The 22,719-nt window shown below is 40.7% G+C and overlaps 1 protein-coding gene across 9 annotated transcripts in view; it reads left to right on the forward strand.

The window, feature by feature from the left end:
- LOC127430808 (zinc finger protein 462-like) overlaps positions 1-22,719 on the forward strand; it is a 77,198-nt gene that overhangs the window by 48,444 nt on the left and 6,035 nt on the right. For 7 of the 9 annotated variants that reach the window (XM_051680894.1, XM_051680893.1, XM_051680886.1 and 4 more), the window contains exons 3-11: positions 53-5,427; positions 5,537-5,674; positions 9,600-9,955; positions 15,496-15,614; positions 18,879-19,070; positions 19,935-20,223; positions 20,470-20,606; positions 21,502-21,725; positions 22,254-22,476. In XM_051680894.1, coding sequence (XP_051536854.1) covers positions 53-5,427; positions 5,537-5,674; positions 9,600-9,955; positions 15,496-15,614; positions 18,879-19,070; positions 19,935-20,223; positions 20,470-20,606; positions 21,502-21,725; positions 22,254-22,476 — 7,053 coding nt within the window. The remainder of the gene's footprint in view (positions 1-52; positions 5,428-5,536; positions 5,675-9,599; positions 9,956-15,495; positions 15,615-18,878; positions 19,071-19,934; positions 20,224-20,469; positions 20,607-21,501; positions 21,726-22,253; positions 22,477-22,719) is intronic. The other 2 variants (XM_051680892.1, XM_051680891.1) reach the window with 2 other exon arrangements.

Consider the following 22,719-nt stretch of genomic DNA (forward strand, 5'->3'; position numbering starts at 1 on the left):
TGTATTTGTATTCGACTTCTACAAATTCATGTTTTTTTTTTTTATGTTTTAGGCCTTCACAACTTTTGCAAAGACATTGGGCATTTCTCTGGTTCAAAGCATATGAAACAAAACCAGTCGGCAAACAAAACATCAAGCCCTTTTTTCCAGTGCAAGTCCTGCGTGCGGTACTTCAGGTCCAGTTCTCTTCTCAGTGAGCACACTAGAAAGGTCCATGGTATCGCTGGAGAAACTTTTCCAAGCAACGAAAGCTCCCTCAACGCTTCCAAGCAGTCCAGCTACAGCAGTACAAACCATGATGGTGTAGGAACTGTCTTCTGCCAATATTGTACTTTTAAAACCCCACACCGAGCACAAATGCTGAAACACCAGAAAATGCATCACAAGCATGGTCTACTAGGCGCTGTGGCCTCTCCTGTCGAAGCAGAGGTTCTGGATGTGGACTCTGATGCACCTTTGTTTGAAGAACATTGTGAAGAGCCTTCAGCAGATGTTCTGGAACATCATGTGCTGGAATCGATGATCAAACCCCTCTCAAGAGGAGGATTTAACTGTGAGTGGTGTGGCTTTCAGACTTCAAAAAGGCAGCAGTTAGCAGATCACATGATGAAGAAACACCATAACATGGTGAAGATCATGGCATCATTGCAACAGCCCAAAATGCAGGACGGAGGTGCAGGATCCAGCAAGTCTGATTCCGCCTCATCACGGAGAAGCACTCCAACATCCAATCTAATACTGAATGATCTAGCCAGCAATGAAGGTTCCTCTGTCAATGCCTCCTTGATTAAAGTTTCTTCTGGCGGTGCAACTCTCAAGCCCACATCAGGGACCTCAAATTATCAGTACTCACAGCTCACAGCAAAAATACCCAATAGCACAGGATCTCCCATACTGTCAGAGAGATCGACATTCACCATGTCAGATATGTCGAGCTCTGTCATGGATCTAGATGCCAGCATGCTGAATGATTCCAGAAGCAGTTCAGATGATGAACTCTGTGACCTGAATGATCCCAATCACACAGAGTCAGCTGGGGATTCGGCTAAGCTGCTACTGTCAGAAAAGGACAGTGACCTACTGGAAACTAAAGGAGTTCCATTCAAAAGACATATGAACAGGTTTCAGTGCCCTTTCTGTTCCTTCTTGACCATGCATCGCCGTAGTATTTCTCGTCACATAGAGAACATACACTTATCTGGTAAAGCGACGGTGTATAAATGTGACGAGTGCCCCTTTCTGTGCACCAACCCACTAAAACTGGATTCGCACAAACAATGTCACGGTAGGTCTTCCGAATGGGACACCATGGACTTAATCAATGAAAGTCCAGAAGGTCCTGAATGCTCAGAGGCGGTGAATGGAGGAAAGAACAACTCTAAAATCAATGGCAAGAAATCCAGTGCTGTAGAGGATCAGCAGGGTCCTCATCGCTGTTCACTGTGTAACTTCTCCACCACAACACTGAAAGGCCTACGTGTCCACCAGCAACATAAACACTCATACTGTGATGGAACACAAGTCACGGGTCAAGAAGGCTTGTCCAGTGAGCAACAAGATTCAGAGTCTGAGTCATACTGCATTTCAAACTTTGTGAAAAAATCTCAAACGTCAATACTTGGATTTTCGACCAGGAAGCACCTTATTGGGAAGACGGCCAGGAAGTCCATCAATGACTTGCCCTTGGATTTGTCTCCTGTCAAAAAACGGACAAGGATTGATGAAATTGCAAACAACCTCCAGAGTAAGATTAGTCAAAGCCAACAGCAGGAAGATGTGATTAACCTTGAGGAGATGGATGATGACATTGAGGAAAATGGCAATCACATTGATTTCAAAACAAGCAAAGAGCGAGAAAACTCTGAGATTGTAAGTCAGCACTACACATTCAACACTCAGCACCTTCATGTGAGGAATTCTGGAGGTCTTCAGAAAGAGCGTGGTGTCGGTAAAAGAAAACGCAGCCTGCAGTCCAGACTCAGCTCGAGAAACATTCCCGATCCAGTTAATATTTCGGATGATGAAGACAATTATAGTGCCTCTATGGAATCAAAAGATGTTCAAGATCACAGCAGTCAAGATGGCAGAGACCTGTATCAGGACAGTGTTGAATACACAGAGGAAACTGGGAACCTGTTTTACTGCAAACATTGCGAGTACCAAAACAAGTCTGCTCGCAGTGTCAGCACACACTACCAGAGAATGCACCCTTACATCAAGTTTAGCTTCAGATACATCCTAGATCCCGAAGATCATAGTGCAGTCTTCCGTTGTCTCGAGTGCTTCATTGAATACAGCAACTTTAATGATCTCCACCAGCACTATATGACACACCATCCAGAAGCAAGCAACGTCCTGAACTTTAACCAGCCAGATCTGGTTTACATGTGCCGTTTCTGTTCATACACCAGTCCAAATGTGAGGAGCCTGATGCCCCATTATCAGAGAATGCACCCTTCTGTGAAGATCAACAATGCTATGATCTTCTCCAGCTATATGGTTGATCAGCCTCACAAGGGCGCTACAGAGTCCCAAACACTGAGAGAAATCCTAAATTCTGGACCAAAGAGTTTCGGCTCCACCTCATCTGGCTCCAGATCATCATCGAGTCCTGCTCTCAAAAGCACCAGCAAAACCCCAGATGCAAATGCAGAGGCTGAAGCTTTTCAAGAAGGTCTAGGTGGTAATGTAGTGGTGTACGACTGTGATATTTGTTCTTTTTCAAGCCCTAACATGCACTCAGTGTTGGTCCACTATCAGAAGAAACACCCTGACCAAAAGGCCTCATACTTCCGCATTCAGAAAACCATGCGTGTCACATCTGTTGACAGAATACAGCTGTCGAGAAACTCAACCTACACCCTGTCCAGCACCCCAAAGTCTTCAAATGTTGCCTTACCTGTTCCTCTGGATGAAGATGTGTACTACTGCAAACACTGTGTCTACAATAACCGCTCTGTTGTGGGCGTTCTGGTCCACTACCAAAAGCGCCATCCGGAGATTAAGGTAACCGCAAAGTACATCAAGCAGGCTCCGCCGACCCCAGGACTGATGAAACTGATGGATGAGTTACAGATTGCACCCCCTAAACAGTTTCTAAAGCAATTCAATAACAACGGGGTTGAAGGATCGAATAATTCAAACACTATAGGAGCACCTGATAAAGGAGAACCTGAAATACTCTTCTTCTGCCAGCACTGCGACTATGGAAACCGCACTGTGAAAGGTGTGTTGATTCACTACCAGAAGAAGCACAAGGATGTAAAGGCCAATGCTGACCTTGTCCGTAGACATACAGCTGTGGTTCGGAGTCAGAGAGAACGAGCCCAGATGATCCAAGCAGGAAGTTCCACATCCACGGTAACTGTAGCTACTGAATCTGAAAAATCCAGGTCACTACGATCTTTGAAGTGCCAACACTGTGCGTACACGTCTCCATATGTGTATGCCTTGAAAAAGCATTTGAAGAAGGATCATCCTACTGTGAAGGCCACGGCCATGATGATCTTACACTGGGCTTATCAGGACGGCGTGTTGGAGGCAGGTTATCACTGTGAGTGGTGCATCTATTCCCACGCTGAACCGAGCGGCCTGCTCATGCATTACCAAAGACGCCACCCTGAGCACAATGTTGACTACGCTTACATGGCTAGCAAGCTGTGGGCTGGACCTGATACTTCCACCAGCAAGCAAGCGGGAAATTCTGAAACAAAGCATTATCAATGCCGGGATTGTGCCTTTGAAGCCTGCTCCATCTGGGACATTACTAACCATTACCAAGCAGTGCACCCTTGGGCCATTAAAGGTGACGAGTCTGTCCTCATTGACATTATCAAGGGGAACCAAGCATCAGAGAAGCTTCTCCCACAGTTGACCAAAGGACACGTTTCCATGTCCAATGTGTTTAACAGTCACCAGCAAGAAGAGGGTGTGGTTGAAGTCAGCCGTCCAACACATGAGCTGCACCCTAATCTCTCTTTATCTGCCACCTCATCGATCTCCAACAATCCTTACCAGTGCACCGTGTGCTTGTCAGAGTACAACAGTCTTCACGGGCTTTTGACCCACTATGGCAAGAAACACCCAGGTATGAAGGTGAAAGCAGCTGACTTTGCTCAGGAAGCGGACATCAACCCGAGTTCCGTTTACAAGTGCAGACACTGTCCATACGTGAACTCTCGTATCCACGGAGTTCTCACACACTACCAGAAACGGCATCCATCCATTAAAGTCACGGCGGAAGACTTTGCAGATGATGTTGAGCAGGTAAACGAGTTGGGTAATGAAGGGGATGAAAAGTCTAAAACGCAGAGGCAGGGCTATGGCGCGTACCGTTGCAAGATGTGCCCATACACACACGGGACTCTAGAGAAACTGAAGATACACTACGAGAAGTATCACAACCAGCCTGCCTCAGACATGTTCAAAATAACTGTCACGCAGTCACCGGCCAGAAGAGACGATTTAGTGGCTGAATGCAGTAGCAGCAGTGTGACAGAAGTCTCTGAGGTCTGTGACTTTGACCCCACGCTCTCCGAACTCGCAAAGAGCGACAAGCATGCAGTGTTTAAATGTCAGCTTTGCAAATACTTCTGCTCCACTCGGAAGGGTATTGCTCGTCACTACCGTATCAAGCACAACAATGTCAGAGCTCAGCCCGAAGGGAAGAACAATGTGTTTAAATGTGCACTTTGCTCCTACACCAACCCCATCCGCAAGGGTCTCGCAGCACACTACCAGAAGCGCCACGACATCGATGCGTACTACACACATTGCTTGGCAGCATCCAAGACGGTGGGTGAGAAACCGAACAAGGTGATGCTGCCCTTGGCATCAAACACTAAGGCTCCAGTCATGAGTGAGGAACTGCGGCTCTCAGTGGACAGAAGGAAATGTTCTCTCTGCTCGTTCCAGGCATTCAGCAGAAAGAGTATTGTGTCACACTACATCAAGCGCCACCCAGGAGTCTTTCCCAAGAAGCAGCCCTCCAGCAAACTGGGCCGTTACTTCACTGTGATCTATTCCAAGGAGGCAGAGAAACCTCTCTCCAACGAGGATGTAGAGATAGTTGACGTTAAGGATGAGGTGGAACCTGAAAGAGACATGGACTGGCTTCCCTTTAAATGTGTGAAATGTTTAAAACTCGCATTCAGTGCTGTGGAGCTGCTGGTGATGCATTACAATGACTGCCACAGTAAAGAACTCAAGCGGGACTTTGTCACCATTCCGAGTCCAGCAGAAGATGGCACAGAGCTTTACCAGTGCACCCACTGTGAAATCAAGTTCTTGGCACTTCCAGAACTCAGTCTCCATCTGATGAGCCACAACGAGGACTTCCAAAAAAGAGCCATGAGACTGGAAAGGAGGAAACAGCTTCAAAGCAAACAGAAGCCTACAGAACCATCAGAGGCCAAACCAGAGAATAAGGTGAGCATTTTCTCTTGCTATTATTGTTGTAGTGCTGAAACCAGCGACTCTGCAGTTGACTTGCAGCTGTTTCTGCCTTCAGTATTTTCTTAACTATCTCTTCCTACAGGTGGATGATACGGGTGAGATGACTCCCATCGGCTACAGGTGCAACTTCTGTGTGGAGGTTCACCCCACCCTCCGTGCCATCTGTAACCACCTAAGAAAGCATGTGCAGTATGGAGAGGCCAAGGAAGTTCATGTGAAGGTACGGAACGGACAGAGTTGCAAACTTCCACAACCATCACTCAGGATGTTCTTGTTTTTTTTTTTATGTCTTGGCTGACATTAGATGCATTCATTATTATATAATAGACCACTTCCAGAAAAATTTAGCACAATTTTATCTAATGAGATCAAATAGCATCCTTGCCCTTTTCCCAGATGGCCTCAATACGAATAGCAGCGTCTTCTGAATGATATTCACTGGCCATTTGGACCTAAACCTTCCTCACAAATGTCTTACTCTTTTTTCAGTGGTTAAACAGCTACAGTGCAGCTGTACAATTAAGAGCCAAAGAGAGAGAGAGAGCAAATCCTCCAGAGTGTTGCAAAAGAAATCGGGAAATTGGGCGAGTGTGTCATGTCTGTTTTGACATTGCTTCAACTCTCAAGTGTTTTTACTTTCCTTGTCTGGGCATTGCATTAAGAAAGACTTGAACGTGTCGTAAAGTTCATTATGTAAATGAATCTTAATTGTTGGGTCTTGTGGCTTTGTCCTCTAATGGGGCTTTTTGTTTTACATTGTATGCAAAACTGTTAAATCTGAGAAAGATTTTCTTATTTCTAAAGCTTCTAAAATGTCTGATGTTGAAGCTTAAATCAGAGACTCAGATGCAAACCAACAAATTATTTTTACTCGTCAAATCTTGATCAGTCACTATGCAACACATTAGCTATGTTCCAAAACCTTGTGAGCTGCCTCGCTGTCTACACCTACATAGGCAGCTGCCTTGTTAGGCAACATATTAATCATAATAGAATGTTTTATTTAAATGTTTGAGTTTTTCATACATTTTAATCAGCTTTTTGTCTTCTAGTTCAATTTAAATGGTCCTGAAGTGTGACAAATTAAGTACAAGTACAATTTGTTAAAAGTACAAATGTTCCATGTAACCTTTATCTAATATAGGCTCAAAGAACCTGCATGCTTAGTGTTTATAGAAGAATTTGCAAAATGCTGTTTAAGAGAATTGTTTAAGATAGAGTATAGCATGTCACACTGCAGTGTATGTCAACTTCTCAAACATATTTTATGTCAACTGCTCATAGGTTTTGAAACAATTGTTTTACTGTTAACTTATGTTTACTGACATAATATTTGTTACATTAGTATCAGTTCATTAATGCACTTCTTTTCATGCTTGTAAGATCTATATTTTGGAAATTGTCTGCCTTTTGTGCAGTGTACAGTATTTGCTTTCTGAATCGCATGTGTGTTGGAGTTTTTCCACCCCTGGTGTTTTATAAGGACTCTCCCTGATTCACTTCAGTGTCTCAGGTGGTCTCTCTCTGCAGTGGACTAAGTTTGTAGACGTCTGAGTCCAGTTTATTAACAGCAGAGACCCGAGACTCTGTGAGCAGAATGCCAGTGAGGTAGTGTTGACGTTCAGACAGTGTGTGTGTAAGCGTCTTAGTGTTAGTATTCCACTGAGAGTGCCAGCGCGCATGAGGATCTGTGCTTTATCCTGAACAGACGCCAGTGAGGGACAGCACACTGTTGGGATGGGATGAATAGTGCTGGACACTAGGGGGCAGCAGTCACATAGACAGAGAGAGAGACACTTTGTTAGATAAAGAGAGAGAGAGACGTGGGCTGTGACTGGAATTTTAGCATCATACTACACAGAATACAGAAAGTATGCCTACTATTTCCTACTATACAAGTAGTATGTAAAAGCATATGCAGTATGCAGTGGTAAATACTTCAAACAGTAGCATGCTACATTGTTGTCACCAAGGAAGTATGTAATACCTATAGACCAGCAAGGGCTAACTGGACCATGATAACTAGCCAAACCTTGACCGCTTGGGACAAGTAAAATGAGAGTATGCTATTCCAAACATAACCATGAGGGCTCAGAGGAGTTTATGAAAATGACGTGACCTTCCTCAAACATGGTTGAGTATGATTAAACCAGATGAAGGTTTCTAATTATGTTCCTAAGTCATCTGTGTGTGTTAATTTTACATTTTAAAGCACATTTTCCCCCATCCCGATTTCTTCTGTTTTTGTGTATATCTCATACTAAATTGTTTCAAGAATTCAAACAAAATGTAACATAAAACAAAGGCAATCTGAGTAAACATAAAATACAGTTTTTAAATGATAATGTTATTTATTGAAGCAAAAAAGTTATCCAATACCAACTGGGCATGTGTGAAAAAGTTACTAAATCCCCAAATCTATGAAACTGCATTCATAATGGGGTTCAGCTGGACTAGACACACACAGACCTGATTACTGCCAGCACTATTCAGTCAAATCAACATCTAAATAGAACTTTTTCAGCAGCATGAAGTTGGCTAAAAGGTCTCACCCAGCAGTACACTATGCCAAGGTCAAAAGAAATTCCAGAAATGATCAGGAAAAAGGTGATTGAAATACATCAGTCTGGGAAGGGTTACAAAGCTATTTCAAAGGCTCTAGGACTCCAAAGAACCACAATGAGAGCCATTATCTCCAAATGGAAAAAACTTGGCACAGTAGTGAACCTTCCCAGAAGTGGCCGCCCTTCCAAAATTCCTCCAAGAGCACAGCGACGACTCATCCAGGAAGTCACAAAAAAGCCAAGGACAACATCCAAGGAACTGCAGGCCTCTCTTGCATCAATAAAGGTCACTGTTCACGACTCCACTATCAGAAAGACACTGGCCAAAAATGCCATCCATGGAAGAGTGGTGAGGCGAAAACCACTGCTAACCCAGAAGAACATTAAAACTTGTCTGAATTTTGCCAAAACACACCTTGATGATCCTCAAACCTTTTGGGAGAATGTTCTGTGGACTGATGAGTCGAAAGTGGAACTGTTTGGAAGACAGGAGTCCCGTTACATCTGTCGTAAATCAAACACAGAATTCCACAAAAAGAATAACACTGACCTATGGTCAAGCATGGTGGTGGTAGTGTGATGGTCTGGAGATGCTTTGCTACTTCAGGGCGACTTGCAATAATTGAGTTCATGCTCGAGAACCCTCCAGTGTGTCTGAACTAAAGCAGTTCTGCAAAGAAGAGTAGGCAAAAATTCCCCCACAGCGTTGTGAAAGACTGATCTCCAGTTATCGGAAGCGTTTGGTCGCAGTTGTTGCTGCTAAAAGGTGTCACAACCAGCTATTAAGTTTAAGGGGGCAGTTAGTTTTTCACATGGGTGATACAGGTGTTGGATAACTTTTTTGCTTCAATAAAATATATATATATTTGAAAACTGTATTTTGTGTTTACTCAGGTTGCCTTTGTTTTAATGTTATATCTCGTTTGAAGATCTAAAGATCTGTATGTTTTGCACTCTTCATGTTTTATAGTCTCACACCTTCATTTCTGTGTGTGTTTGTTCTGCATTGTGGCTGATTTATATTTTGTATTTGACAAATAATAATACAAAAATTCCTCTCTTTTTTTAGTCTTTCCCGTTCATTTCCTATGATCGGCCAATTTTGACCACGAACAGCAAAGGTGTTGCTTTTTTTTTTTTTTTACAACCACTAAAAAAGTAAAAAAAAAAAAAAAAACATTTGTCTGTTCAGATGGCAAGTGCAGGAAAAGTCACCAAGTCTTGTACCACACAGACAAAGGAAACCATTTTTATTACATCAGGAAAAATATATTTAGGTAAAAAATGACCAAACAGAATTGAAAGGTTAAGAGGATCACTATTGAGAATAATAAATGACGAGGAAATGCAAATATGTAACATTCAGATGCATTACAATAACAAAAAATTGAGGAAAATGTGCTTAATTGTCATGAAAACAATGTAACAAATGTAAAAATTGGCCCTAATTTTTCGTATTCTTTTGATTTTTGGGGTGAAAAATTATCTGGACATGTTTTTATGGGATTCACTCACTTTAGGTATAAAAACAATCTGAATTTGTCCTCCTTGTTTTACTAATTTTATCGTTTTCTCTGTCAGCAGGCAGCAGTCGAGTTGCCTGTCCCTCTTCCTGCGGACGGGGTCACCAATGGGGACGTGGAGGATGTTGTTGCAGTGGACGCTGACCCTCTGGAGACTGATTCACCACCGGTCGCCATGGAGACTGAGGAGTCAGTGGCCGTAGAAACTGTGCCGATGGTTGAATCACTGGCCGTTTCGGAGCAGGAAAAGCCGCGAGCGGTTCCGGGTCACCCGTGCAGCCTGTGCGACCGCATGTTCATGTCTATGCAGGGCCTGCGCTCGCACGAAAGGAGCCACTCTACTGTCGCACTCGTCAGTAAAAACGACAAATACAGCTGCCAGTACTGTCAGTTCTCCTCACCGTTCAGACACAAGTGAGTCCAAGTACATTTAGAAACCAACATTAGACATGAAGTATAGTCTTATAGTCAAAACGAAATCAAAATCGACCCAGTTTTCTTTCTTGATACACATTCCTGGTCTTATAGTGGATGATTCATGAGTGCACGTTTTTTTTGAAAAAAGAAATAAATATTTGTCTTCTAATAACTTGCTCTGCCACTGAAATGACTTTCCTTTTTTCTGTCTAATGTCATCAAGTCCCTTCAATTTTTAATTTCAATCACCTGTCATATAGAGACACTTTACACCATCTAATCAATTCCAAATGGATAAAATCAAGACCTGCACTACATAGGGGGCCTAGGTAGCTCAGCAAGTAAAGACGCTGACTACCACACTTGAGTCGCAAGTTCAAATCTAAGGCCTGGTTGCTAGGGTGGGTAGAGTCACGTTGGGTTAACCTTCTCGTGGTCGCTATAATGTGGTTCTCGCTCTCAGTGGGACGCGTGGTGAGTTGTGCATGGATGACACGGAGAATAGCATGAAGCCTCCACACATGCTACGTCTCCACGGTAACATGCTCAACAAGCCACGTGATAAAATGTGCGGATTGACGGTTTCAGATGCGGAGGCAACTGAGATTCGTCCTCCGCCACCCGGATTGAGGCGAGTCACTACGCCACCACGAGGACTTAGAGGTCATTGGGAACTGGGCATTCCCAATTGGGGAGAAAAGGGGAGAAAAACTTTTTTTTCTCTGCAATAGTGGAATGTTACAGAAGTAAAATGGGTTGCGAATGCTGGTGTAATGTTGACTTTAAACCCTCTTATAAAGAACCTTGTTATACACCGATCAGCCACAACATTAAAAGCACCTGCCTAATATTGTTTAGGTCCCCCTCGTGCCGCCAAAACAGCGCCAACCCGCATCTCAGAATAGCCACAATTGTACAGAGTGGTTATCTGAGTTACCGTAGACTTTGAACAAGAATGGGCAGACTTGAACCAGTCTGGCCATTCTCTGTTGACCTCTCTCATCAACAAGACATTTCCGTCCACAGAACTGCCGCTCACTGGATGTTTTGTGTTTTTGGCATCATTCTGAGTAAATTCTAGAGACTGTTGTGTGTGAAAATCCCAGGAGATCAGCAGTTACTGAAATATTCAACTTCCCGTTCTTAAAAATTATTTATTTTGTTAATACTTTTTCTGAAGAAAGATTAACAAATGATCATGAGAGCCAAAATATTAAATGCCATGGTCAATAATTTCTGAGTAATCCATTATTTTGTAGAGGGGGGGTCAAAATAAAAAATGTTGCTGTTGATTTTGCAGCAAAACTACAGGTCAAAAAATCACCTTAGAAAGGTGTCAGCATCATGAATTTATTTGTACACAGAGATAGGTAGATCTATTACTAAAATCAGTTGACTTCAGCACCTCTTGTTGCATTATATGCCAATGGTGAGAGTCCAAAAATGGGAGAAAAAAAAACTTTTTTTCCAAAGTTGGAGTGCCTATAACTCCAGAAGTATTAAAGTTATCTTAATATCCTTTTAGATTCTGATTCAAAACAAACTTTCCTTTTTGTATCTTTATTTTTCAAGCTCCATATAGTTAAATCCCAGAGATATGGGGCTCTCAGTGTGGCTCCATGTTAAATTTGACTCATTTTCAATGGTCGAAAAACAAATGTGGGTCACATGGTATGAAGCCAGTATTTCTTGTCCAACAAAAGAAAGGTCTGAAGTACAAATAATGTTGAAACAAGAAATGTCCCTTTATTTATTCACAAAAACAATCATGTTAAAAATACAATACACTATTATTAAAAATAAGCGGCATGTGGCTCTTCAGTGACTATATGGTTTTGGTTTCTTTAAAGCACCAGAATGTAGATGATTGTTTTTAAAGAACTAGTCAATAAAATGCTTTTTGCGGAACTTAAAAAGGTTCTCCAATGACCTGAAAATATAAGAGAAGCAGATGTATTGTCAAGTTAAACCCTAACCCTTTATTTGTATCATATGTTTCATTAAACTTATTCTTTCAAAAAAGCTTTAGACAAAATCGTGCCTTAAAGGACCCACTGAGCAAGACAAAAGGTGACCGTGACGAAAAAAAAAACTGTAAGATGTTTAGGTTTAAGATGAGTACAAAACAATCCTGCGGGAAATTAGATATAATATACAGATATATATGTACACTCGCTAAAGTGTCAAGCAGTCTCATCTACTTCCTGTGAGATATTTTGACAGAGCAGTTAGTGTCGTCTGAAGCGCAGGATCTTTTGTTTGGATCCCTGGAGTAAACGTGTCTTTACTGGATGTTCTGTGACTCAGAAAGCGTTTGCATTCATGTGCCACATGGGAACAGGGATAAAAACAGTCATTCTCTGTGTCGCTGTCGGAGACGCCTGTTTGTCAGAGTCTCAGCTGAAGCAGGAACTTCTGCAGAGAGATGTCCGCTTCACGGTGCTTCAGGGTTATCTTGAGATCTGCGTTTTATTCGCTGTCCTTGTGGAGTCATTCAAACATCACAAATCTGTCAGGGCTTTTGTTTTTAGTGACGGCAGACACAGTGACACTTGTTTTCAGTGCCAATAGCCACCTACAAATCAGTGTCCATACACAGCAGCTCTCCTAATGAATGTTAATGAATACTTCACATCAAAATTTACTTTAATATATGTTCCTTATTGTGAATGATTCATCAGTGCAGGTTATTCTAAAGAAGAATAAACATCACTTCTGAAATAACTTTCCTATTTGGATGACATCATCAAGAAATCATATAGAGACACTTTACATCATATAATCAATTCCTCGTAGATTAAATCAAGCCCCACACTGCATTTTTCTCTCTCTCTCTTTTTTCTCCCATTCTCTCCCCAATTTGGAATGCCCAATTCCCAATGCGCTCTAAGTCCTTGTGGTGGCGTAGTGACTCGCCTCAATCCGGGAGGCAGAGGACGAATCTCAGTTGCCTCTGCGTCTGAGACCGTCAATCCGCGCATCTTATCATGTGACTTGTTGAGCGCGTTAGCTGGGATCACTACTTTATTTTAAGAATGTGAAATGTCAGAATAATAGTAGAGAGAATGATTTATTTCAGCTTTTATTTCTTTCATCACATTCACAGTGGGTCAGAAGTTTACATACACTTTGTTAGTATTTGGTAGCATTGCCTTTAAATTCTTTAACTTGGGTCAAATGTTTTGGGTATCCTTCCACAAGCTTCTCACAATAAGTTGCTGGAATTTTGTCCCATTCCTCCAGACAGAACTGGTGTAACTGAGTCAGGTTTGTAGGCCTCCTTGCTCACACACGCTTTTTCAGTTCTGCCCACAAATTTTCTATCGGATTGAGATCAGGGCTTTGTGATGGACACTCCAATACCTTGACTTTGTTGTCCTTAAGCCATTTTGCCACAACTTTGGAGGTATACTTGGGGTCATTGTCCATTTGGAAGACCCATTTGCGACCGAGCTTTAACTTCCTGGCTGATGTCTTGAGATGTTGCTTCAATATATCCACATAATTTTCCTTCCTCATGATGCCATCTATTTTGTGAAGTGCACCAGTCCCTCCTACACCAAAACACCCCCACAACATGATGCTGCCACCCCCATGCTACACGGTTGGGATGGTGTTCTTCGGCTTGCAAGCCTCACCCTTTTTCCTCCAAACATAACGATGGTCATTATGGCCAAACAGTTCAATTTTTGTTTCATCAGACTAGAGGACAGTTCTTCAGAAAGTAAGATCTTTGTCCCCATGTGCACTTGCAGACTGTAGTCTGGCTTTTTTATGGAGGTTTTGGAGCAGTGGCTTCTTCCTTACTGAGCAGCCTTTCAGGTTATGTCAATTTAGGACTCGTTTTACTGTGGATATAGATACTTGTCTACCTGTTTCCTCCAGGATCTTCACAAGGTTCTTTGCTGTTGTTCTGGGATTGATTTGCACTTTTCGTTCCAAACTACGTTCATCCCTAGGAGACAGAATGCATCTGCTTCCTGAGCGGTATGATGGCTGCGTGGTCCCATGGTGTTTATACTTGCGTACTATTGTTTGTACAGATGAACGTGGTACCTTCAGTCATTTGGAAATTGCTCCCAAGGATGAACCAGACTTGTGGAGGTCCACAGTTTTTTTCTGAGGTCTTGTCTGATTTATTTTGATTTTCCCATGATGTCAAGCAAAGTGGCACTGAGTTTGAAGGTAGGCCTTAAAATACATCCACAGGTACACCTCCAGTTCAGTACACCTCCTATCAGAAGCTAATTGGCTAATTGTCTAAAGGCTTGACATCATTTTCTGGAATTTTCCAAGCTGCTTAAAGGCACAGTTAACTTAGTGTATTTAAACTTCTGACCCACTGGAATTGTGATATAGTCAATTAAAAGTGAAACAATCTGTCTGTAAACAATCGTTGGAAAAATTACTCGTCATGCACAAAGTAGATGTCATAAACAACTTGCCAAAACTATAGTTTGCTAATATGAAATCTGTGGAGTGGTTTTTTTATTTAATTAAAAGTAAACTTCTGACTTCAACTGTATTTCTTCTTGGGCTTAAAGTATAAAATGGCATATGGTGCAGCTGTCTGGAGACAGTAAAAAAACAAATAAATCCAAGTATCTTTAAAAGCTTAAATTCTTAAAAAAAAAAAAAAGTTGGCATGAAAAAATGAGCAGTGAAATAATTGTATTTTAAAACATGATTAATGTTTAAAAAAAAGACTTGTCCACCAAATCAAAGTCATGTGGTGTAATCAGTATGTTCTGTAGGTTGTTGTTGTTAATAACAGAGAGGAGCCTTTAAGATCCTCAAGACTTTTTGAAATTTTGATGAAAAGACACATTTGTTGATATTTTGACTCAAATTTGTTTTTACCTTAAAATGTGTTTGAAAACTTTTTTGAAATGAATGACTAAATTGTTTATAATCTCATGTATTCTAGGTGCATGGAAAATATTTTAATGTTTTACTTGATGGTTACAACACATTACATTTTTAAAGTCATTAAATCAAAAAAAAATGTTATAAAGGTTTATATATATATATATATATATAATAAATATATAATTAGTATATTGCAATATTAATTTAAACAATCTTGATATTGATTCTTAAAATCACAAGATCCATCTTTTACTCTGAAGTTTACTTTAGTTTTCATTTGTGTTGATTATAATTTCTGTTAAATAATTGGCATAGAGATGCTTAGTTTGGTCCCTGTTGTACTTTGTTTTTATTAATATTTTCATAGTGTACCAAGTTACCAAGAAGATCCCCTGTATAATTTACACCATTAGCTAAAAGAGAATTTCTTTCATATGGAAGCAAAATTGATTTTATAACTGAAATATACCCAAATGAATCAAAATTGAAACAAATCATATCAAAATCAGAATAAAATTGAATCAAGAGCTTGTGAATCGGAATAGAGTCAAACCAGTAAATTGATGTTGTACAACACACTATGTTGTACAGTTGTAGTGTGTTGTGAATTTTATTTTAATTCAAATGTTTCTTTGACATTCATTTATGTATTTGTGTTTTCTGTTCAGTTTGGATCGCCATGTTCAATCTCATCACGGACATCAGAAGCCCTTCCGCTGTAAGTTCTGTCCCTTTAAATCATCATATCTGAGCCGACTCAAGAGCCACCTGCACAAAACACATGCAGGTAAACACACACACACCTACTTTATTTTCAGTGGAAATCCACTGCTAAACATTTACACATTATGTAACTATTATTATAATGTTATTGTTGCTAATACTCATGTGATTACAAACAAAAGATGATTTAGATGAGTAGACCAGAAACCTGAAACATCATGAGCTGGCTTGAATGTAAGATTTAGATGTTATTTAACGCTTGTGTTGTGTTTGTTTTGTGCTAACACATTTTGTGTTCCCGGTCAAAAATGACCGGCCCACTTAGACTGTTTATAAATCTCTCATATTGCATATATTATCACAAGATATTGCATTAGATCTTTTGATCAACTTCTTTTTAGTAACTATGACAGGTTTTGTACTCCTTTAAAAAAAGAATTAAAAAAAAATGTATTTTGGCGTAGTGGGCTAAAGCACATAACTGGTAATCAGAAGGTTGCTGGTTCAATCCGCACAGTCATCATCATTGTGTCCTTGAGTAAGGCACTTAACTCCAGGTTGCTCCAGGGGGATTGTCCCTGTAATAAGGACACTTATTACACATTTTGTGTGTAATAACACATTTTGTGTTCCCGGTCAAAAATGACCGGCCCACTTAGACTGTTTATAAATCTCTCATATTGCATATATTATCACAAGATATTGCATTAGATCTTTTGATCAACTTCTTTTTAGTAACTATGACAGGTTTTGTACTCCTTTAAAAAAAAAATTAAAAAAAATTTATTTTGGCGTAGTGGGCTAAAGCACATAACTGGTAATCAGAAGGTTGCTGGTTCAATCCGCACATTCATCGTCATTGTGTCCTTGAGTAAGGCACTTAACTCCAGGTTGCTCCAGGGGGATTGTCCCTGTAATAAGGCACTGTAAGTCTCTTTGTATAAAAGCATCTGCCAAATGCATAAATGTAAATGTGAGTGAGTGTGTGTGAGTGTGAGTGTCTGTTTGAGTGAGTGTGTGTGTGTGTGAGCGGGTTTGGGTGGTTTTCGAGGACATTTTTTTTAGGTTATAAACTGGTAAATACAAGGGTATTATGCTATAAATGTGGTTTATGAGGACATTTCTAGTGTCCTCATAATTTAAATCACTTAAAAAACATACTAAATTATGTTTTATTGAAAATGTAGAAATGCAGAAAGTTTTTTGTGAGGGGTAGGGTTAGGGGTAGGGTTAGGGTTAGGGGATAGAATCTATAGTTTGTACAGTATAAAAATCATTATGTCTATGGAGAGTCCTCATAATGATAGCTGCACCAACTGTGTCGTGTGTGTGTGTGTGTGTGTGTGTATGTGTGTGTGTGTGTGTCTGTGTCTGTGTGTGCACATGTCTTAGGACTTATCCACATATGTGCTCATCTAGAGAAAAAAGAAGGAAAAAAAACATAAAACACAAAACTCAATATTTGTATTATTTGCTTAATTTGCTCAATGCAACTTCGATGGGGGGGGGGGGGGTGGGGGTTGTTACAGTGTGAAGAATTTACATGTTTCCATCGATCATGTTATAAATATTGGAGGGATTGTACTTGTTTTGATTATTGGGATCCCCCCTGGAATCTACACTCCTGCATGAATGTGAATTTAAGCAGATGGAGGGCCTATAAAATGGGGCCTATAAAATGAAAATGCGAAGACAGAAACTAATAATAAAAGTGATATTGTTAATATATTTTACATTTACCTTTTTGAAAATGTTTATTTATTCATTATTTATTTTTATAGTTTTAACAGTGGTATTTGTAACAAGACCATAGTAAACACATGGAAGCATGGATCTTCTTCACTACTGTGGTTAGATGAAACATGATTTCTATAAAACAAATTATGGCATTTTTGTAATTATAAACAGTAGACCAACTCTAAACACATGTAAAAACAATAAATACACAATATAAACATTTATAAGTTGTAACAAAAATGTATTATATTCTCTCACTCCCCTAATATAGCCAATGACAAATTTTATAGAGCTGAATTAGTAATATGATAATATGTATTATGAATATATTTCTGCCTAAAGGAGAGTTAGTGTTACTATAGTAAATTTAAGGGTGGTGATGTAGAATTCTGTTCCAAATTCAAATGTGTTCCGCTTCTCGCGCCTTGCTTCTCACTGATTCTTTCAAAGCTGTGAGTTTAAGAGCTTGAGACCGGTCTGCGAATAAAAATGCACCTGCTTTGCGCTCGCGCTGCCCTGTCCATTGAGCTGTATCCAACTACAGAGCCATACTGGTGCATTAGCCGAGGTTGTGCCTCCGCCTGTGGATTTGATGCTGCTAAACCAGATACTTTAGATGCGTCGCTAGACTTCAAAATCAGATGAACCGTGGTACAAATGCTTACCAACCTGTATAATTGAGAACCAACTGATATACTCCAAGTCTAGATAAATGTTTTAATGCAAAGAGGAACTTGACAATAGATTTGATTAATATGAATGATAAATGCCCCCCCATTTGTAACCTAACGTCCCCCTCTCTACTAAATTGCTCTTGGCGCCCCCTGGCATTCTTTGAACGCCCCCTGGGGGCGGTACCCCCACCGTTGAGAACCCATGATCTAAAGGATTGGGATGCTCCTGAACACTTAATATTTCTCTATTTTTGTAGTCTAATCCATTCATTTAGAGTGGCCGGTCATTTTTGACCGGGAACACAACAAGTGTAACAAAGTGAAATAAAACCAATAAAATGTAAAGAAAATGGTCCAGTTTATTTTGTGTGTTTTCATATGCGAACAAAGTCAAGGAGTTTTATTCCAATTGCATTAAGAAAAAAAAACTATGTTGTTCGTGTCAAAATGGCCGGATCACAACATAAGGGTTAAAAATACTGTGTATAATGAATCAAATTAATGGCAAAAAGACTCAAACTTATGATATTTGGTAAGTAAAATAATTTTATTTCAGACGTATGAGATAATAACAGGGTAGCAACAGACACTTCCAGTGTACACAGTGTCATTGATTATAAGGGAGCGAATTGCTTTTTGCGATTTGTTTTTGACGTGACTCGCCGCTTGCATCCAGCGTAGACAGGGTAGACACGAAACACACACAAATACAGCAGTCAAACCTGCTATACTATTAAACATTAGACTACTTCTGACTAGACTAATGTCAGCTGATATTTGTTCTCCAGATGTTAACACATCCAATAAACACACTCCTGTAATTTCAACATGGGTTTTTGCTGTTGTTTTTGGTGTTTTAAACATGTATTTTAATCTCTGCAGTGTATATGTGAAGTGGTTTGTGTTGTGTTTTGCAGGTGAAAACACATATAAGTGTATCTCGTGTGCATTCACCGCCGCCACCATCATTCAGCTGAAGGAGCATTCGTTGCGAGAACACAGCGAGACGCTCACACTGCCCAGACTCAGAGCTGGAGCCGCGCTGCACTCAACACGCCCGAATGATGAACACAATGCTGAAAACACGCCCCCCGACACACAGTGCAATGGTAAGACCTCACACATGGGGGTTAAAGGTCAGACTCAGAAGGCCTTTTCTGTCAAAACAAATATAGAACATGCAAAAACTAAATATCTGATATACATGTTGCTATGTGTGAGAAAACCGAATTTCTGTTCGCTTCATTCGCATTTCATCATCAGCGATTATTCACAATGTATTTGTTGTGATTTTGATAGCACTATGAAATTAAGCAACTCAATAGCGCGACATTTCATTAGACTAGTTTCACTATCCTGTCTCAAGCCCAAATTATACTGGGTCAGATGTGAACGCTAGGCATATGCATACAGGACGCGTGATGCAAATTTCGTCATAAGCATTCTCTGAACACGCAGGATGTGCATGTGTCTGGAATCATTTGCACTAATTAGAGGGTCCATAAGGTAGCAACACTCTCAGTTGAGCCGTTGCTGTCATGAAGAATCGCTAGAAGATGTAATCGGTGCCAAACAACAGGAGATGAAGGTAGAAACAACGACAGTGGATGTGTGAGGAGGTCAGGAGATACCTGCATTTGTATAACTCGAGTCTGAAGGAATATAAAGACATCTTTATAGGTCTAAGCTCTTGAAGAGAAATAATCCAGTCTCTCATAGCTGTCGCAGCGCAAATGCGCAAACTGCCCATGTGTTAGTGCACAGTCAGATAAAGTATACTTTGAAACGTGAGTGTTCGACTGTACACAGGTGCTAAGCATTCGCGTCAAAATCAAACATGCAGTTGCAGTGTCCGAAATAATTTCACATGCTGAAAGTCTATTGTGACCACTGCTTTAAACATTTTGAATATATTTGGCTAGTTGAAGACTATCATGAAGACTGATGTTGCCTCATGTCTCTCTTTATCTCAGAGACTGTGAGGTATCTGGAGCCAACAGATGTCCAGCAGCAGTTGAGCCATTATCAGCAGGCGTCTCGCGTTCAGAGTGATGTGTCATCCAGTCCGTCGTCTGCAACTGCTCCACCTGCACTATCTGCAGAGGCTGCGGTTCCTCAGGGCCGACCTGATGTCATCCTCACCTGTGAGTTCTGTGAGTTCAGTTCCGGTTACATGCAGAGTCTGCGCAGACATTACCGCGACCGACATGGAGGAAAGAAGCTCTTCAAATGCAAAGACTGTGCATTCTTCACCTGCTACAAGTAAGAATGGAACATAACCACCTTCCTGACATGAGCAGTCAGAGTTATGCATTAACTTTTCTTTCTCTTTAATTTTTGTCATCGGTCTGGAGTTATTTTTGAAGTAACAGTTTTAGAAATTATTTGTTCCAACTCAAATAGAAAATTAGTTTTCTGTGCCAGGTAATAGGCACGTCTTTGGATGTGAACTATTCAGCAGGTTGTTTTATATATACAGTATATGTACATAGTATTTTTATTCCTCAGGTCTACGTTCACATTGCATGTTGAGAGCGGTCATGTCAGCACACCTGAGGAGACTCCTAAAGATCTGAGCTGTCCGTTCTGTCTGTATCACACCAAACACAAGAGCAGCATGATCGACCACATCGTCCTGCACAGAGGTGAATGATTGCATCAGCCGCAACACTTCTAAAACATGGAAGTGGAGGGGGATTTCTTTTGAAGTCCACTACCATCTCCACTGTTTTGAGCGTCTTCAGTTCAAGGTTGTTGTGACCGCACCAGACAGCCAGCTGATCAACCTCCCTTCTGTATTTACAACATCATTACTGAACATACAGCTCTGTGATGCACATGCTCACAGCTACTTTCACATGTTGTTACCACAAACAGTGTTACAATGTATCCAAACCAGACATGATGTGAAGTTTCCAGCGCAATTACCTCTTCTATCCCTGAAAGCGAAAATACTGCATCAAGTGACAAAATCACAGCCTATCAGAGCATCTTTGATGCTTTATATTCAGCTATGTGAAGCGGGATTTTGGACTCATGAGATTTATCTGTGGGCGGAGCTACTCAGCTAAATGGAAAAGCAACAGAAGCCAAATAATCCTAGCTGGTGAGGATGAAAATTAGAATTAACATGGAAGAGATGCAGTTTATCACTTGTTGCTGTATTGCATCACGTCTGGTTAGGACAATGTTTAAGGACTATAGGGAATGGAGGATAGAAGTCATATAATTTTTTTCCCCCTCTGTACTGCCATCTTCATTGTTTTAAATTACTCAATCGAACAGTTACAGAGTAAAAATGTTTTTTTTAGTTTTAGCGCCCCCTATTGGTGGAATTTGATGAAATTTGGTGTGCTTCCTTGGAATGTCCTTAAACCAATGTGTACCAAGTTTCTTTAAGTTTGGACCTTGTGTTCAAAAGATATCGGACAAGCAATCATTCATTCATTGGCTTTTGTCTGTGAAACGATTTGACGAATCCGAATTCTTTTTGATGGATGATGAAATCCTGTCTTACTCTCTGTGTGTTTGTGTTTGCAGAGGAGCGTGTGGTGCCTCTGGAGGTGTCTCGCTCGAAGCTCTCACGTCATCTAGAGGGCGTGGTGTTCCGCTGTCATAAATGCACCTTCACGTGTTCCAGCGAGCAGAACCTTCAACAGCACATTCAGAAACACGAAGAATTGAAGCCGTATCAGTGTCAGCTCTGTTACTACGACAGCAAACTCCTGCACGAGCTCGAGATACATTTGCAACAAGAACACAAGGTCAGAATTACAGCTCCAACTTCAATTAATCTGTCAGTTATTTCTATAATTAATCAGTTTATCAGATATTTCACGTCTTACCCAGTGCCTTCCTTCAAGGAATGAGCAGATCATATTGTGTTTGCTGTACACTGTATGCAAAATGGTTGAAAAGATAAAGGCCATAACACTAAATGCAGTTCAAAAAAAAGGTTTTAAAAGTTACGTTTGAAACAACAGGAATGTTTAAATGACCACAATATTGCAATGATTCTTTAGATCCTGTATTGATTTATTTATACTGTATATGCATTCATATAATTACCTTCAGTATTCTGTGCTGGAATCATCTATTCAGGAAGCATCAGTTAATGTATTGCAAATAGAAGCACATGGTCTCTGATTCTTTTGGTCAGAAACTTGAAGGGAATATGATTTAAATATGTTAGCGATCTCAGTCAATCACTGATAATGCCACTCACAGCTAATGAACCAATGAAGTCACTGAACACGCCTCACCTGACTTCATTTGAACCAATCATGTTGCAGGTGCTACGGAACTTTGAGCTGGTGGGGCGGGTGAACCTGGACCAGCTGGAGTCGATGAAGGAGAGGATGAGTGAGGAAGAGGAGAGAGAGGAAGCAGACACTGTCGAGGAGGAAGAGGAAGAGAAGCTGATGGCTGACGAAGAGGAAGAGAAGGTGGAGGAGAGCAAACCGGAAGAGGCGAGTGACAGACAAGAAGAGTTGAGCGACAGACAGGAGGAGACGGGTAACACACACAAACATCTCTTTAATATTGAGCTTAGTATGTGCTTCTTGATGAGGTCTTTCCAAACTGTACAGATGTGGCCCTGAAAATCTCAATTTTCTCTTGTTTTAATGTGAACAATTCAGATGTTGGTAATTGTCAGAGCCAGTTGTCAAAATGTTGTGTTTATATTTATGCTTGTAACAGTATAAGGACGGGCAAGGAGGAGGCAGGAACCGGCTGAACAGTAAACATAAAGTTTAA

The sequence above is a fragment of the Myxocyprinus asiaticus genome, chromosome 40 (genome assembly GCF_019703515.2).
Source record: "Myxocyprinus asiaticus isolate MX2 ecotype Aquarium Trade chromosome 40, UBuf_Myxa_2, whole genome shotgun sequence".
NCBI classification, from domain to species: domain Eukaryota; kingdom Metazoa; phylum Chordata; class Actinopteri; order Cypriniformes; family Catostomidae; genus Myxocyprinus; species Myxocyprinus asiaticus.